General features: G+C 38.6%; 1 protein-coding gene across 3 annotated transcripts in view; it reads left to right on the top strand.

Annotated features, from left to right (window-relative positions):
- The window catches only part of erbb4b (erb-b2 receptor tyrosine kinase 4b), a 305088-nt gene that overhangs the window by 235185 nt on the left and 50661 nt on the right, over positions 1-19242 (top strand). For all 3 annotated transcript variants that reach the window (XM_040027858.1, XM_040027856.1, XM_040027857.1), the window contains exons 15-19: positions 1933-2087; positions 3195-3239; positions 7486-7618; positions 11942-12064; positions 13928-14026. In XM_040027858.1, the coding sequence (XP_039883792.1) occupies positions 1933-2087; positions 3195-3239; positions 7486-7618; positions 11942-12064; positions 13928-14026 (555 nt within the window). The remainder of the gene's footprint in view (positions 1-1932; positions 2088-3194; positions 3240-7485; positions 7619-11941; positions 12065-13927; positions 14027-19242) is intronic.

The raw sequence follows: 19242 nt of genomic DNA, 5'->3' as shown, positions 1-19242 counted from the left end.
ACAATATTCAGTTCAGTGTAGTTTTATGCCAGACGTTGTAAGATAAACATCTCACAATATTATACTGTGAAAGCCAGCAATTTCTTTTTGTGACAGTGGGAGCAAAAAAGATAAAAAAAAACTTTTAAGAAGAGGAAACCTCTAACACATTCAGACTGAAGAAGGGTAGCCATCTGCCTCTAACTGCTAGGTTGAGGGAAAAGCAATAGAGAAAAGAAGAGCATAGAGAAACAATTAAGAACAAACAATATAATAATAAACATTTGGCGGATTAGTGGAGCCTGAAACAACAGGTCAGGAATATGAAGCTCAGGAAATTAACTTTGGAAGAAAATGAAGACGAAGGGAAAAAAGAACACAAACTACACAAGGGAAAAGCCACCAAGTTAATGACATGCAATAGTAGCGTACAAATGCATGGGCAGTTATAGAGACAAGAGTAAATGGCAGGTGCTCAGGTAATCATTGGAGGTCCTCTAGCAGCCTGTAGCTTACAGCAGCATAACTAAAGGATGGTTCAAAGGCAAGAACCCTAACTTAAAACTTCCTCAATAAGGAAAGTTTCGAGCTTAATCCAAAAAATGGTGAGAGTCTGCCTTCATGCACGCTGTAGCTGAATGTTCTGCCTCTAGATGTACTTTTTGGTAACTCTTGGAACTACAACTAAGCCTTCATTCTGTGAGTGAAGTGCTCTTTTTGGGTGTTGCACTATGAGGTCATTAAGATATGATGGAGCCTGGACTTTGAGGCCAGGGAAAGGGAAGATTTTAAAGGATCCAGTGGAGATCAGTTTAAATGAGAGAAATGTTAGCGTGCCCTGTCAGTGTCATAAATATGCTTCATGTCATCTGCATAGCAATGCATTGGAAATGCATTGTTTTCTGTGGAGCAAAGTTTCAACCTGTGTAACTTCATGACTAACTTTAATTTGTGTTGCAAAGAGTCCTTAAGCAGTTCAGTTGGGATGGATTTTATTGTTGAAGTTGGCACATAGAATTATGTGTCTGTGGGTCATTTTTTGTTATTTATTGTGTATATACAAGTAAGAAATCAGTGTTGCTTTATGTGACTCAAAGCTATGGCTGTTTGTTCGCTTTCCAACCATTGTGCTTATGTATGCATATAGTCTGTAAGTACGATGTTCTTTAGGCCTGCTGATGTTTCGAGGCCCGTCTGTGAGATTCTTTCACCTCTCTTCCTCTCCCTTCCTACCCCCTCCTTCGCCTATATTAGCTCCATAAATCCTGTTCTAGGCGGATTGTTATGGTCATTGTGTGTGCTGTGAGCGATGGTTATTATCTGCCTGCTCTGCTCACACAGCTTTATGATGCTCGTATGCTTTCTTCCTCTGCTCCCAGTTCTCTCTCTCTCTCACTATATCTTGTTCACCCTTACTCTCTCTGTAAATCTGAATGTCCATGTCCAGTCTCTCTCCTTCGCTTATTACTCCACAGCACTTCCTTTTTTTTTTCTTTTTTTTTCTCATCTTTCCTCCACTCCACCAGTTCCACCTTCTGTCTTTTGCCGCTTGTTATCGCGTTTTCACTCTTAAGCTTCCACTGCTTCACAGATTTAAAAGAAAAATCATAAGTAACTAACAATAACCCACAGTTTGTTCAACCTGACAGATTTGTCCTTCCTATTTGTTTAATGATATCAGAAAAATCAACAGTCTATACTTCCAGCAAAGGATGCTGACACTGAAACTGACACCTTACCAAGTGATAAAAAGCTGTCAAGAGGGAGTCAGACTTACCAGCGATAAAACTAATCATACTCTCATTTTACAAATCTAGCACATGTGACAAAATCAGTTTACAACAAGTTATGGTCCATACATGGTAAGTTTTCATGTAGGAAAATAAGGTTTTCACAATTAAACAAACAAAAAATAAATCAATAAAAATCCTTTTTTTTTTTCTTTTTACGAAGGGCCCAGAGCATTGTGTGAAATGCCTTCATTTCAAAGACGGTCCAAACTGTGTGGAAAAGTGTCCCGATGGCCTGCAAGGTGCCAACAGCTTCATCTTCAAGTACGCTGAAGCCAACAACGAATGCCATCCCTGCCATGCTAACTGCACCCAAGGGTAAGTGCAGACAGGAAAAGGACAAGTTAGAGATGTAACGTCGTCACAAGAAGTGGATTTGCACACCATTTGCCCCGCAAGCAGTTGCTACATCACTGTTTTATTTATTTTACCAAAGTGACTAGTTACTAACAGAATATTCATGCTATGTTTTCTCATGCTCATATTGCAAGCGAAATTTGACCTTCATATATTTAGCGGTTGAAAAGCACGTGCTCGCAAAGCTCTCGCCAGCCATAGTCTGCAATCATAAAATTATAGTCCGAACGTCTTGCAAGACATGTGAGATAAATAGAGAAGTGAAGCAGAAAATGAACCTGAAGAGAAAAAAGAATGAAAGTAAGGGTAGTTAATACCCTGCCACTCTCCACTGCTCACTAGCCACTGATCGCTCAATGTAATATTCAACAAGGTTTGGAAAGACATCATTTTGTATTTAATTCCACGGGGAGTTTATGTCACTTCCCTGTGTGTTATTTCTCCTCTTGTGAGTGACAGCATCCAGCTCACTTAAGCATAACAATGTTGTCGTAAATGGAAAACACCAGGCTGACACTGTCACAGGTACAGCTTCATAAGCAGGGCCGCCTCTCAGAGAAGCAAAAAACCCAACAAGCTGATGGAGGGGGAGGGATATATATTCTGAGTGGGAAAGAGACAGAGCTGGAGGCTTCCAAACATTCAAAAGAGCTACTAAATTTCAGAGACAGTATATGTGACGTGTGATGCCACTGAAAGATTAACACAAGGCGACTGGTGAAACATCCAACAGATTTTAGTTAGTTTTCATTAGAAGTCAGTATAACTTTGTAATCTGTCACTCTAAAAGTAAACTCTTAGTGAGTTCTAAAGCAAGGCTAAAAATGGTAGCCAACAAAGCTTTTATTCACATTTGTGCCACACTTAAGGCAAAACGCGTTAATCATATAAAAGGTATCGTTGTTGTGTTGACATCTGCTCTACAATGAGCAAGCAAAAACATCTCTGACGGTCAACACTTTCTGGCTAATTTTGGCTGCCTGTGTGTTATGGTAACATTTTTATATACGCGATATTAATGTTTGAATAGGATAAAATACAGCATTTGTCCTGTATTTATTTACTAAGGTGCATTGGACCGAGACTTCAAGACTGCATCGGCTGGATGGACAGGTACAAAATTCCTTTTCTTGGATCCCTCTATTATGTGCTTACGTACAAACGCACTTAAACAGAAGTACACACACGCACACACATAGAAGAACCGTACAGTAAGCAAAGTCTCTGATTAATGGATAGCTCTAAGGCCCCAAATCCCTGTGAGGTCCTTAATGCTTCTCTGTTCACGGTTGTGTGTGCGTGTCTGTGTGTGCGCACGTGTGTGTGTGTGTGTGTGTGTGTGTGCCTGTTTGTTGATAAATTGATTGTGCTTTAGCATTTGTTCTGAAGCTGGGGGGAGAAAAGGCAAGAAAATGCTGCTCATAGTTTGCAGCAAATAGATTCAAGACTTCATAAGTGAAGCAGTTTGGAATCAAGTGGTGCTAAAAATTGTTGCGTGGCGTTTTGAGGGATGATTAAAAAAAGAGGCTGGTAGGCAAGAGGAACAGCCTGCAGTTCACTATTTTGCAATGGAGATTTCCAGCACATCAAAAAGAATACTATATACAAATTTCAGGTAAAAGGTAAATGTAATGAGATGACTATCAAAGTGGGTGTCAAAAAAAGTGAAACGAAAGAAGCTTTTACCGTCTTGCAGCACAGCGTACATTCACATAGAGATAATCACTGTAAAGGCATTTACTGTATATTCCGCCTGATACTGACCAATCAGTATTCAGTATCTTGAAGCTTCTACTGTAGCTCAGAAAAAACAAGTCATATCCTTCAAAAGACTAAATCTACAAGTGTGCTTCTGAAATAATATTTGGGAAACTGCCAGTAGGATGAATGGGGACTGCAGCAGATGGCTGAAAGTAACTATCAGCCGACCTTGTGAAGAGATCAGCTTTTATCAGATCTCTGATAGCTCTGGCCAGGATGTAGCTGTAGCCACAGCTATCAGGTCTAGTTGCCTGCTCTGATGTGTCACACAAGTAGTAAATCTGTTAACTGTTAGATGTGTCATTTTTGAGCATAGCTGAAAGTGTCATGTCATTACACAAAGCCTTTTTCTTTTCTTTTTTTTCTTTTTTTTACACAAAATCTTCTAATGGCAGTATTTCAGAAATTGCTGATCTACTGGGATTTTCCCACATAGCCATCTCTAGGGTTTATGGAGAATGTTCTGAAAAAGAAAAAAAAAATATGCAGCAGTTCTCTGGGTAAAATGCCTTGTTGATGCCAGAAGTTAGAGGAAAATAACTATACTTTTTCAAACTGACAAAAAGGCAAGAGTAAGTCAAATAACCATTCGTTACATCTGTGGTATGCAGAAGAGCCATTCCAAATGCACAGCACGTCAAACCTTGAAGCACATTGGCTAGAGCAGCAGAAGCCCTGACCAGGTGTCACTCCTGTCAGCTAAGAGCAAATAGGTGAGACTACATGTTGCATTGGCTCAATAAAATCATACAATAGAAGGAAAAAATCTTTCCCGGTTTGATGAATTTTGATTTCTGCGGCAATATTCAAAAAAAACTGAAAACATGGATCCATCCAGCCTTTTATTAACAGTTCTGGCTGCTGCTGGTGGTGTAATTTGATGGGGGATAAGGAGCCCACACTTCAGGGTCCTCAGTGCCAAATGAGCATCATTTAAACACCACAACCTATCTGAGTATTGTTTTCATGTCCATCCCTTTATGACCATAGAACATGCATCTTCCAATAGCTGCTTCAAGCAGAAAGCAGCAGACCATGCCACAAAGCTCACACCATCTCCGACTGGTTTCACACACAGCAGTGAGTTCTTAAAGGGCCTCGAAGTCACCAGATCTCAGTCCAGTACAGCACCTTTGTAGTGAAGTGGGATGTTTGCATACATGAATGTATAGCTGACGTCAAATCTGTGAGGAGTGTTTCCATCGTTTTGTCGAAATGTTTCAAATCTAGATCTAGTTCTGAGGGCAGAAGGAGATTCAACCCAGTGCTATCAAGTTTCTGCTGAGTGTGCAAAAGCCACCAAATTTGAGTGTATAGAATGAATTGCACATTAGCTGTTTATCCCGATGCCAAATGACATTTGTCATTGTGAGAAAACCCTCATGTAGCTACTGCCAGTGCCATGCTGACGGTGTCTTTCACCATCAGTTTTCTTTTCATTCTATAACAATAAGACGTGCACAAAATTAACCGTGTGGCTTTCATTTCACACAAATTAGCTTCATTGCTCTGCTTTGAAATGCATCCGTAGTGAAACTGCAGCGCGTAAGTTAATGAAATCAAACATAATATTTACATTTACCACTCTCTCTTAAACTTTTCTGTTTAAGAAATTTATTGATATTTTGTGGAGAAAAACACAAAAAAAACCATTGCTGTCTAGCTGAGAGTTAGATGAGAAGATCGATACCACTTTCATAACTGCCCATTAAATATGGAGGTAACACCAAGAGATAGATAACAGCATAAAGATGAGAAATGGGGAGAACAATTAGTCTAGGTTATTTTCCAAAATAGTCTACCAGCACCTCTAAAGCTCACTAATCATCTCGTTATACCATATCTCATTTGTTTAATCCATATAAAACCCAGATTGTAGAAGCAGTGCAGGGCTTCACAGGCATTATATGCTGGTGCATTTCACCCCCGGGTGCACTGAATTACTTTATTGTATTTACTAGCTGCCTAATCATTTCATTGTGGCAGCAAGAAACCAGTGTTGCTATCTTTGTATATACATATCGCATGTAAATGATAAAGTAAGTGTGTTGCATCTGCAGATATTAGTAAGCCTCAAAAATAAGGTAAACATCACCTGGTTGTAGCTTCAGAGCAATTTTAAAATGGATTTTAAAATGGCCTCAATCTCTTCTTTCCGAGAAACAAACCTGTGTATGTTGGCAACGATCAAGCTGTTTCACCAAAGAATCGTGATGATGCCATGGAGTCACCAGGGCATTTTATAATTATCCAAAGTCTTTAGTGGACAATCTAAAGAACCACAGTTTTTATATATCTAGAGTATTTTTTTTCTCCTTCACTGTTGGTTCCAAGACACAGATTGGGGTAAAATTAAGACTAGGATAACATATAGTGTCTAAGTAAGGTGTGATGCCACCACAACAGCTCCAGTCACAAATCATAGGATAAAGTTGATCAAGTTGACTCAAGTTAATTGTGATTCAGTGATGGTGATAGGTAAGAGGATAAATAGAGCCAAGGCACACCAGAAAAAGCCCCGATCACAGCATATGCCCAGATGCCCAAACATCAGAGTCACTAAATGGGTACAACCATAATTTCTGACCCTAGTTATGTACTTGTGTCTTTTTGATAGCTCTAAATACAAATGCAACAATCTGTAATTTAGTCACTGTGCTATTGAAGCACTTATGAATAATGAAGTCTATGGGACTGAAACATTAAACCCTCCTTGAAAGTCACTTGCAATCTTTTTACAAAATCTGAATCAATTGTGCCTGCTCAACATTTTTAGAAATTCAGTGGAGCATGCAATAATATACTATATTAAAATACTATACAATAATGCGTTGCACCTTTTCTGCTTTTTTTCCCTTGAATTTGACACCTGTCTCTATCTAAAGTAAGGTAATAGTGCCTGCGTGTCTTCATTGGTTAGACCCCCTTTCTTTTAACCATCACATGTATAGAGATTTCCCCTGTGCAGCCACAGACTGTGATGACAGAGAGATAAAGCATTCTTCATTTCCCATGAACAGGGCTGAATGTGATATCATTTTATAGAGGTGTATCCTTGAAGTCCGTAATATACAACCCTGAATAACATCCTTATTTTGATTATGAACGGTTCTTCCGATAGATCAAATAAACCAGCCATGGCCGAGTATATCAGACAGCCAACTCGGACAGTTTGAGGTGCATATCAGTAAAAATATTGAGATTCTTCATTTCAAGTGACAGCATCAGTGTGGTTCTGAGGATTCTCTTTGAAGATTATTTCCATGTTTTTGATCTCAGCCCCGATTTTAATGAGAGGGCATGGAGGGATATTTGTTACCACATGAAGCTTAGTGGGAAAATACACAAAAACCGAAGGTGAAGAGGTTTTTAAGGGATCGGCCACATGGATATATATTGTAGAAACATGTTATGTGTGTTAATCTTTGTGCTTGTATAAGCCCGATGTTTGCTTGATGTATTTTTAGTTTAGTTTGTGCTTGTGTGTGATCTTCTATACTGATACCCAGTAACATTCTTCCTTTTCTGTAATTTCATTGCATGCCCTTTGTTCTTTATGTATTTTCTTCCCTTTCCTTCTCCAATGTCTTTTCTTCAGAACCCCTCTGATTGCAGCAGGCGTAATCGGAGGACTCTTCATGGTGGTGATCATGGTACTCAGTGTAGCAGTGTCTGTGCGACGGAAGAACATTAAGAAAAAGAGGGCCCTTCGCCGCTTCCTGGAGACAGAGGTAAACAGGAAAGTGGATTAAGTTAAAAAAAAAAAGCTGATGTTCCAGCGAGAAAGAGCATGCTGTTTGTTGCACTGAAAGATAATCAGAAACTAAGGACATAGGTTAAGTTACCTTGGCCCAAATTATGCTAAATGTTTTGTGTCAACAGAGATCTTATAGTATACGCCTCTAAAATTGGATCCCATTAGTGCAAATAACTCTGCCATAGTTTTAAAGAACTAAAAGTAAAATTTATTACTTTAATCTTGGCTCTGTTTCTCGTATTTGTTTCCCTCTAATATGCCAAGGTACTGTTATGCCTGGAGAAGATTACATAATCAAATTACAGGCTACATTGCAATTGGATTTATCAGTAAATAAATACAACTGATTTTGTCCCCAAATCAACACGTTATCACAAACCATCCTTCCAGACTTTGAGGAGAGGTTACAGTAAAATGACCTATTCAGAAGAAAACAACAAATGTCAATAAATAAAGAAGTATGGATATATCTTTGTTCACCAGGAAGTGCAAAATAGACAAATGAAAGTTTATTGCTGTCTACATCACCCCTACTGCTACACCTTTCACTATAGTGAGCTTGTTGTATTTAATTTGGGAAATGTAGGCCATTATTTATTAAAATGCATCGATTTTCCTTGTAAATGTATTCATTCATTTCAAAGTTGATTGGAATTTTGCCTCTTACGTACCAGTGTTTGGTTCATTAGTTAGTTTGTTTCCTCCTCTCAGACTCATTAATTCACAATCACAGAGCAAATGGATGAAAATGGTCTTTTGTGGAATCACAAGATATTTGTTTTGCTTTTGAAACATATTACACATTGCTCATTATTTTAAAAAATGTAATGCACTATGTTACTTAATTAGTCTCCAGAGAAAATAATTTGTTACATTACTTTTGGAATACTTTTAATATGGCCTAAGATAAATTGTCACATAATTACCATTTAAGACTATAAACCTATCTAACAAATGTCCCCATCATAATGAACACACATGTACAATGTGTCATTTTGTGCAATAAAAGTGTTTTGTTGTTTTTTTTAAGAAAGCCTTTATAATGCCACCGTTTTTACTACAATGCAATTCATGACATTACTTTGTTATGTCAAAATGCGTAGACATAGGAAATATATATGGATGTGACGTTTTCATTTGTATGTGCTTGCAGGCCTGTGCTTGTGCAAAATATGAGAAAAACAAGACTGAAAAAAGCAAAAAGAAATAAAATAGAGACTGACTGGTGGATTTTAAATAACTATTGCAGAACTGTAGAAAGTTTTAGAAACTCTGACGACTCAGGTTTGAATATCCTATAGTGCATTATAGGGGCACTTCTTTTAGGAAGAGCTAAGGGAGTATACCATTAGAAGAGGCAAAAGTACTCTTTCTTTATCTAAAAAAAACAGAAGAGTACTTCATCTAATGTACTTATGTGTCCACACTGAGAATAAGGTCTCATTTCAGTGCTTTTTCTCTATTCAGGGCACAAGTATCAGTGAAGAGTCTTGAAAAAAAAATAGCATCAAGATGATAAATTATTATACTTCTTTTATACCCATTCATATATGGTCCACCCTTAAACTGCCACTATTTCTTGAGTACTTACATTAGTCTCTTTTTAGTAGTCATACATAAATTCAGGCACTATTTTAATATATTACAGAGCCTTTCTTGTTACATGTCATTTATTTAATAAAAAATACTGTATTTATGACCCAATAATTGTATTAGATGCTCCAAAAGTAGCGGCTGGCTCCAAGGACAGATAAAGAAATAGAATGAAGGAGCAGAGAAGGAAATGGGAAATCTTTTTTTCTCTTTGAAACCATCCTGTCTTAATTTGTTTCTGGGGTGCAAAAAAAAAAGATAATTTTTCCTTAATTTTTAGTATTTACATTAAATTATGCATTTTATGTAATTGCAGGGAAAGTCTTATATTGCAGGTTCATTGATTAATAGTCATTTGCTTAAAATAAAGTCTGAAACTAGTTAGTTTTCAGGCACTGCGCATCAGTTTCGCCCTGATCCTATCACTATATAACAAATAATTTTAGACTTGTTAAAAGAAAATGTTGATGGACTATAGATCTAATCAGATCAGTCTGCACGTGAAATGTTTGTCTAATGGTTTTAATGTCATTTTGCCCAGCTCACCACATTAATAGAATAGCAACATATAAACTGCTTAAAACAATGAAGCAACACTTGAGCAATTTAATTTAGATTTTTGGTATGACTTTGAATTTAGTCTGCAAATGACTGAGCACTTTAGATTCCACTAACCGTTGTTTTCAACAAATTACATTATTTTACTTACTGAATTTGAGTGCAATATTGCGGCAGGAACCCTTTGTTACAATAAGACAATTCACAAAATTCTTTTTGCTCTTAGATATTCCACAATCACCTGTTAGTGGAATTATTTTAGAGTGGAAGCAGTTAGGAACTGCAGCAACTCAACCACAAAATTGAAGACCACATAAAGTTACAGAGAAGGGTCGCTGAGTGCTGAGGTGTGTTGTGTGTAAAGGTTGCCATGGCTCTGATGATTCAATAATTGCACAGTGGCAAATAACATCAACACAAACACCGTGCACCGAGAGCTCAATGGCATGGTTTCCATGGACCTTGGACCTCCTGTAGATGTAATGTGTAGGTGACTCAGTATTTTTGCACATATAGTGTATGTTAACTTAAATATTTCATTCATCAAGATCTGATATGTGGTGTTAATATTTTGATCAGTATATTTCAGGCAGCACTTGCTTCAGGTTCAGAAATGCAGTGTAGAGAGAGAAGGTGGATAGCTACATTTGCTGCTGTTCGGCTGCTACACAGCCTCAACATCTTCAGCACCACTAATGCTGGACAGCTCCCAGCACAGTGGAAATAGCATAGAGCTTTGCCTTTGTGTGTGTACGGTTAGATCATTTTAAAGACGTCTGTATTGTCCTGGGTGTGTTTGTGGCCCCCCAGCCTACTTGTTTCCACCCTGCAGAAGCTGATTTGTTATTCCATTTAAATGAAGAATGGCTATTGTTTTTAATCAAATGGTAACCATAAGCCAGAGGGACAGAAGCTGCCAAGCACAGCCAGGCTGATTTACACTCTGTCTGTTAGGCTCTCTCTGTCCTCTCTCCCTCTCTAATCTTCCGCCCTCTCCTTTAATTCTCCTTATATTGCTCTCTCACTTATGCTTTTGCATCCTCTGACTAATTCAGCAGCTCGCTTCTCCATCGCTGTCTTGTTGTTGTTTCTGCTACAGTTCCTTTCCCGCTCCACATCTTCCTTCCTCCCTCCTCGGATATAATCTTTCTGCTTCTCCTACTATTTCATCTGTTTGTTCCTCCACTTGAGCAGTAATGAGACAACAAAAATTTCAACTCCCGTTCAGCTGCCTCAATTATCTGTCTCCCCCGGTCTTTCTCTGTTTTCATCCACCTTTCTCCATCACTCTCTTCTGTTCCCATGTAGTATCGCTTTCACTTCCTTTTACCGTAGAGAACGTCATAATAATGGTTCATCATAGTCTAGATTTATCTTCCTGGAAAAAAATTCCATTACAACCCTACTGTAACCACAAGTGCAGGGGCAATAAACGTAACTACAACCAGCTGTCTTGATTTTAGTAGATACACCTATGGTATCAATTTGAAACTCCAATGTCGCTTTGTTCTTGAGTCACAAGTTTTTCAGAAAATTTGACCTCTAACCTTGAGATTCAAACTCATCTGAGATTTTTAGTAGAAACACCTGTAGTATAAATTTGAAAGTCCTACGTTGCTTCGTTCTTGAGTTATCAGTGTCACAAACTTGGGTGTTCATGTTGCCTGTCCACCCACCCAGTGTGTGTGTGTACTTTTCTTACCCACTGGAACCTTCCTTAAGAGTAAATGTTGCATTTGAGTCAAACTTTTGTATGAAATTACTCTTGTTTTTCTACAATTTAAATAGTAATTTCAGTTTTATTGTTATTGTTATTGTACAACCTGTCTCACTACCTGACTTCCTGGAATTTGGGTCACAGCTTTTAGAAACTGTCCTATCCTCTAAAGAAGGATTTTGCATGGAAGAAAGGTGTGTTTTATTTTGGGGTTTTATTTGTTTTGTTTTTTTCTAATATGGAAGTGTGTTCCTGAGATCCTGAGAAGCTAAATTGCATTTAATTGCTCAGCAACAAGCAATTGGACTAATCCTGTGATAAGTTGTGATGTTTTAATTAAAAGTATTATGAATTAATCTTAGTAGCTTTTGTTATGTAGATTCTAGACTTGTCTTCCAGCACTCACTGACTTATTTATTGCATTCTTAGTTGGTGGAACCTTTAACACCCAGTGGAACGGCACCCAATCAAGCCCAGCTTCGCATCCTGAAAGAAACAGAACTCAAAAGAGTCAAGATCCTCGGCTCCGGAGCTTTTGGAACTGTTTACAAGGTAAAATACAATCAAATGTGAATTAATAGTGACTATTTGCATTTTAGCTTCAAATACTTAACTGCTCCTCTACTAAAAGTGAAACCATGATGTCACATTGTGTTCACATTCTCACTTCATGAGAAAAAGACAAGAGGGACATTGCAGGATCATTAATGACAGGAAATGAGATGGAAGGCTGGAGGCGGGAGATGAAAAGAATAAGTAATAGCAGACACTGAGACCCCTGGGGTGACAGTGAAATAAGAGGTAGCTGAGGTCACCATAAGAGCAATGAAGGGTTGGGTAGAAGTTGGAAAAAAAAAAAATCTGAAATTAGAAAGAGCAGACTTTCTCTCACTGAAATTATAATTCGTCTTTTTTTGTGTCCACCCATTCTCATTGTAGCACTTTTTTTTAGGCCAGAGGTATGTGGCATCAGTGTATGTCCTTTTTCAAAGCAAGGTCTTGCATGCTCTCCTGGGAAATTTCAAGGCACTTCTAGACTTGTAAGGATATGCTGTATAGTCAGTTTCAAGTCTTATAGGTGAGCTATAGAACCCTGACAGGTCTTTTACAGCCAGAAGACATCAGACTTGTACCTAATCTCCATAGCTGAGAGTTCATAGGTTCAGCATTTAGACCAACTTGTAAACTGAGTGCTTTATAGGATGGCTCATACAGCTAAAACACAGTTAGTTAATTAAAGTGTAGCAATATTTAGGTTTATGTTTAATAAAACTAAGGCCACATGCTGTTCCTTGATTTGACCCATATCCATAGTTGGTGGCAATATGCTTAACTGGCTCAACTCAGCATTTCACCATTAAGAGAACAACTTGGAGCTATAGATTCTTCTGTCACATGTTCTGTCACAATGTGCAGTTCATGTGTTGCAACCCGCTCATAGATCACAAGCAATTAAATAAATTAAGAAAGGTGTGTGTAGGTCTGTATTAGTGGTGTAGCATAGTGATGGATGGCTAGGCAAGTATATGGTATACATTGTATGTGCAAAAAAAAAAAAAAAAAACTCAAAGCAAAACAGGAGGACATGGCACGGAGATGGCATAGACACCTTCCCAGGAGGTTCTCCTAATGTAAAATATGTCATTTTATTCTGCAGCGTTAGCTGTAGCAGCCCGTTTGCAGATGCAGTTTTAAATAAATGTGTTGTTAATAAACTGAGGCATTTACAAACCTGTAAACCATTTTTTCCAGTTAGAACATCGATGTCCAAGCTTTCATAAAGTGTGCCCTTAAATTATTGTGCTGAATAATGATCATCTGCAGAATTACATGTAAAAGGGAACATAAAACTGCATCAAATCGATTGTCATTATCACCTAATGACGATAATTCTTTGATGGGATAGTTGTTTTTTGGCTAAGTGTGAAATCTAGGCCTTCTGTCACTCTGGATGTGTAGTCACATAAGGGTGGAACAAAGGTGGAACACATTTTAATCACTTTGAAAAAGTTGAGAGGTACTTCATTTTTCTCCTCTTTCAAATATTCCATCCACTTTGGCAGCTGTTAAATCACTTTAAACCTCCCTAAAATTAGATACTTCAAAATGATTAAATAGTTTTGCCCAAGTCTTTTTGAAGGGCGAAATAACCTTAATCGTACAGCATGCAGTTCATTTTTATAATCAGCCAGTGAGAATATGGAACGTTGTTATTTATAAAGCTGACAAAGTAGAATTTAGAGTGTAAAACGCTCAATTTATTGAGATTCCTGCTGTTCCTCCAGGAGTTATAATACTTTTTTTAAACATCATTTCTGTGAGTAGAGGATTTGTGACTGTGCAATTAGTGTAATGACTCATCATCATGTTGTGTGTGTGTGTGTGTGTATGTGTCTGTGTGCGTTTCTTCTTTAGGGTATCTGGGTCCCAGAGGGGGAAACTGTGAAAATCCCTGTTGCCATTAAAATCCTAAATGAGGCCACAGGACCCAAGGCTAATGTGGAATTCATGGATGTGAGTATCTTGAAAACAAAATCCAAAAAAAGAGACTTGACAATACAATTCAAACTCAGCTTTTATAAAGATAACATATACGCAGGTAAATTACAAGCTAAATGTAATGTAACAACCTTTTCTTCCAAAGCCTGTTAGTCACACTGTTTAAAGGTGCTGCAATTTATACTTACAGTATGTAAGGGAGCGAACACTGACCTTTTCTTTTAAAGGCCTTTAACCAGCTGTACATTGCATTCGTTGCTGACAAGTTAACTTCAGTTTAGCGCTAAACTAACCTACAAAAGCGCTACACAGATGGTTGTAAAGTGAAATCTCTAACAACTAAAGTTGAACCCCACAAACAGCAGACTAGAAACCATAAGGGGCCTGTAGGAGCCCTACATATGCAGACATACACGCACCATGCCATGGGCTCCTAGCACAGTGCACTAGGCCCCATTTATAAAACATTCACATCTTGGCTCATTTCAAAAGGAAGAGTGAAAAAAAAATCAAAATTATTACCCTGTGATGATGCAATGCAGATGAAATAACTCATATCAACACACGTACCCATGCACGCACGCACACACACACACACACACACACACACACACACACACATTGAAAGCGACCCACTTGCACTCATGTTTTGCACTTAGTTTGACAGTCTAAAAGGAAGAGTTTTGGAGGGTTAGCATTTCTATTTTTATCACGATGTCTTTGATGAATATCCCATATGTGTTTAATTTATGTTCCAAGTGCTTTGGGAGGTTGTCTGACAATCAGAAAATCAGACAGAGAAATGAGATAACAACATGTAGGGGCAATAGAAACAGTGGAGATAACGTATATAACAGCAGAAAGGCATGTGTCCATGTGGATCTACTCATAAACTTGGTTAATTTTCCTCATAAATAGTTTTGGGGTTTCTTTTCTCTTTTTAAGAATACCTTCCATTACCTCTGTCTAGATCCACAGTGGTCTTCTAATGACTGACTGCTGAGCAGCTGGGGGCTCAAGCTTCTGCTCCAGGGAACACCAGTGGTAGTTACAAAGGGAAAGCAGAGTGCCATTCATTTACTTTGCCATCCATTATTTTCCTGGCAGACTGGGATTTCTGACTGGTGACCTTCTAGCTGCAGGCCACTCAAAGCCCCAGTCTCACTTGCCACTGACTGTTTGAAGAATGTCACAGAGAATTGATTGTCTTTCAACATGCGTGTGTGTGTGGTTGGTTCTGTGTAGGAGTTTGCCACTCCTTACCTGTGGTGCAGTAAGAGAAGGGAACCTCTCTTTTTTTTATGGCTAACAATAAAATACCAACCCTGTCTCCTTTCAGCAAGTGCTTGGCAAAAGGAAAGGGTGTTTATTCCCTGCAGTACTGGCATGTGTGTATCGATCTGCATGCATTTAGGAGTGTGCATGTTTGTGTATGCAGTAAGGATAACAGCTAGAGCATGCTATTCCTTTAGTTTTGATTAAAGATAATTAAAATCTTATTTTCTTTTTTATTAATGTTTTACTCAGGTATTATTCTCCAAGGCCCTCCAATATATCAGTTTTAATAATGTGAGACATCCATACAATGCACAAAATGCAGCAATCTATAAAGCACTTCTCAACAGTGATCCACAGAAAAGAGAAAAAGTTTCAGTTTAGCTTTTTTTTTTAAAGAAATTGTTTTAATATTATTACATATTAATACAATTCTGAAGATTTGTAACTACCTTATTTCAGTTTACCTTCATGACGAGCTACAGAAGTAGCACAAGTTTGTAAAAACAGTGTTTCCTAATGCTTGTATTTAATTGTAACAGCAAAATTACAATTCAGTGGGGATGTAAACTTTATACAGTCAGTGTACAAAAAAGAACAACCCCTGCAAATCCCTTTTTGTGTTTTATATAACTGTTATCTCAGCCCAACAGTAGTGCTTTCCAGGGCCTAAAGGGATGTTCACAGGGTTTGTTATTCACAGACATATTCTCTCTCTCTCTCTTTTTACAATACCTAACCACAACTACTACTGCCCCTACCTCTCCACTTAATGGCTTTAAAGTCTATTGTCACAATTCCTCATGTCATGTGTTTTTCAATTAGCATAATTCTTGTATATACTTATTTTATATATAGAAACCTCAAGAAATGCTCTTTAGGATGCTGTGGAAGTATTTTGTTTTCTGGATAATAGCTCACAGAAGGGATCTGAATAGGATGCAGGGCTAACAGATTACAGGATACCCCACTGCAGTGCTAAGTAAACACCACAATATAAATTTGCTTGTAAGGAATCCTGCAGGCAGAAAGGAAAAGCCAGTCAGTCAAAGACTTTGGCCCAATTTACCATTACCCTCAGTGTAACTATACCCATCACTGGCATGTAAACAGGGACCTCATTATGTAAGCATTGTGATAGATGAGCCATATCAGTTCTAAAATGTATAGTGGTTGCATCTCTCTGTTAGTGTTCATTGGAGCTTTATGCATTGATTCTCTCCCCAGTAAAAGCAAACAGCCACACCTGCCTGTCTTGTGTATTTTGGCGTATACCTACCCACCCGATGATGAATTTTCAATTGTTGTAAAGTTGCAGGTGAGCAAATTTAAGCCTGTTTCTGTCTTTTGGAGAGTTTCTATACCATGGGATTAATAGGGGTCTGTTAGTGTTTATGTCGCAATCATATGCAATATTACAAGCTTCAGTTGCTTTGTGTCTACATACTGTAGAGTATAACAGAAAGATTTCATAATACACAACATCAGCACAAAGAAACCATTGCTCTATATTTAAAGGCAAATATTCCTGATTTGCAGCAATCTGACCTTGGTCTATTTACTACATTTTTTTGCTTACTACATAGAATGCTGACAATCTCAAAGTACGAAGTCACTTTGATGTCAAGGTTTTGAATAAAATTGCACTGTTTTTGACTGAGTGGAACCTTGCTGTTCACTTCAAGAGGAACTTCAACCTTAAACAGAATAAGGGGTCCTATGATCTTTGGCAGTTCAGTCTATGCTGGTAAACATGATGAATTTTCTAGAAGTGTGAGTCTGGCATTTGTCTTCTGACATTCTGACCCAGTACAACATATTGTGAAAAAGGTGCTAGTCTGTATATGCAGTGGCTTGCAAAAGTATTCGGCCCCCTTGAACTTTTCCACATTTTGTCACATTACAGCCACAAACATGAATCAATTTTATTGGAATTCCACGTGAAAGACCAACACAAAGTGGTGCACACGTGAGAAGTGTAACAAAAATCATACATGATTCCAAACATTTTTTACAAATAAATAACTGAAAAGTGGGGTGTGCGTAATTATTCAGCCCCCTGAGTCAATACTTTGTAGAACCACCTTTTGCTGCAATTACAGCTGCCAGTCTTTTAGGGTCTGTCTCTACCAGCTTTGCACATCTAGAGACTGAAATCCTTGCCCATTCTTCTTTGCAAAACAGCTCCAGCTCAGATTAGATGGACAGCGTTTGTGAACAGCAGTTTTCAGATCTCCCCACAGATTCTCGATTGGATTTAGATCTGGACTTTGACTGGGCCAGTCTAACACATGGATATGTTTTGTTTTAAACCATTCCATTGTTGCCCTGGCTTTATGTTTAGGGTCGTTGTCCTGCTGGAAGGTGAACCTCCGCCCCAGTCTCAAGTCTTTTGCAGACTCCAATAGGTTTTCTTCCAAGATTGCCCTGTATTTGGCTCCATCCATCTTCCCATCAACTCTGACCAGCTTCCCTGTCCCTGCTGAAGAGAAGCACCCCCAGAGCACGATGCTGCCACCACCATATTTGACAGTGGGGATGGTGTGTTCAGAGTGATGTGCAGTGTTAATTTTTCACCACACATAGCGTTTTGCATTTTGGCCAAAAAGTTCCATTTTGGTCTCATCTGACCGGAGCACCTTCTTCCACATGTTTGCTGGGTCCCCCACATGGCTTGTGGCAAACTGCAAACGGGACTTCTTATGGTTTTCTGTTAACAACGGCTTTCTTCTTGCCACTCTTCCATAAAGGCCAACTTTGTGCAGTGCACGACTAATAGTTGTCCTATGGACAGAGTCCCCCACCTGAGCTGTAGATCTCTGCAGCTCGTCCAGAGTCACCATGGGCTTCTTGGCTGCATTTCTGATCAGCGCTCTCCTTGTCCGGCCTGTGAGTTTAGGAGGACGGCCTTGTCTTGGTAGGTTTACAGTTGTGCCATACTCCTTCCATTTCTGAATGATCGCTTCAACAGTGCTCCGTGGGATGTTCAAGGCTTGGGCAGAAGGCAGAATCTTAGTTCTCTGTTCTCACAGTGAATATTCTGACACATTCCACATGCACAAACAAGCCATAAAACAATCATGAAAGAATGCAGAATAGCCTGACCTATGAGGAAATGTTGTTTTGAGTATGAATTTTATTTAGGGAAAGAAACATTCAAACTCTTATCAAACTGATAGAAGTGAAAGAGAAAGTTTAAAAATTACCTTTGTGAGAGTGGTTCATCTCAGTTTTGGTGACACAGCATATCAGTAAGAAATAAGGGGGGAAGACAAGACACTGTCAGAGATGATAAATGTGTGTTCAAGAGGCTCGTCTGAGCTAACATTAAGGTTGACGTAAATATCACAAAACACAGCCGATACCTAAATCTGTGTGTTGCCTTTGCTTCTAGGCCACCAAGAAAAACATTGGCATAAAAGCATTCATGGTCTTACAAATTTGATTTTAACTAGTGAAATCTTTGTTTAATGGAATCCCTGCAGCAACAAATACTGACAGATGAAAGGGAACAACATCAAGCTACAATAACATTTGTTTTAGTTAAAATCGCTCATCTAAAAGCAGACACAGAAACTTTGTTACATATGAAGCTGAAGTTTACTGCATTAGTCCAGAGTAGCTGACTCTTTGTAGCAGGCCATGAGTAGAGGCTGGCACAAGGTTCAGAAATGAGTTGGCTTGGAGACCTAACTGGTGTAATAATAAGGAGTTGACCTGAAGTACAGGAGCATTACAAAAGAACTAAATTGTTTAGAGACCAAAATGCAAGAGCTAGAATTTGGCCATCACACATGTATCACATGGGATACTGAACATGGAGTGAAGAGACTTGATGTGAAGATGAGTCTCAGGTGTGCCAGTTCAGTGAGCGTTGTGAGTGCTGGAGTTGCCAGAACCAGCACTCGCACCAGACAGCCAAGGCTGTTTCCAGGTTATTTTCAAAAGAGTGTCAC

The sequence above is a fragment of the Simochromis diagramma genome, unplaced genomic scaffold (assembly GCF_900408965.1).
Source record: "Simochromis diagramma unplaced genomic scaffold, fSimDia1.1 OVJJ01000343.1, whole genome shotgun sequence".
Classification (NCBI taxonomy): Eukaryota; Metazoa; Chordata; class Actinopteri; order Cichliformes; family Cichlidae; genus Simochromis; species Simochromis diagramma.
The sequence above is the reverse complement of the archived record's forward strand: the minus strand, read 5'-3'. Positions and strand labels throughout refer to the sequence as shown.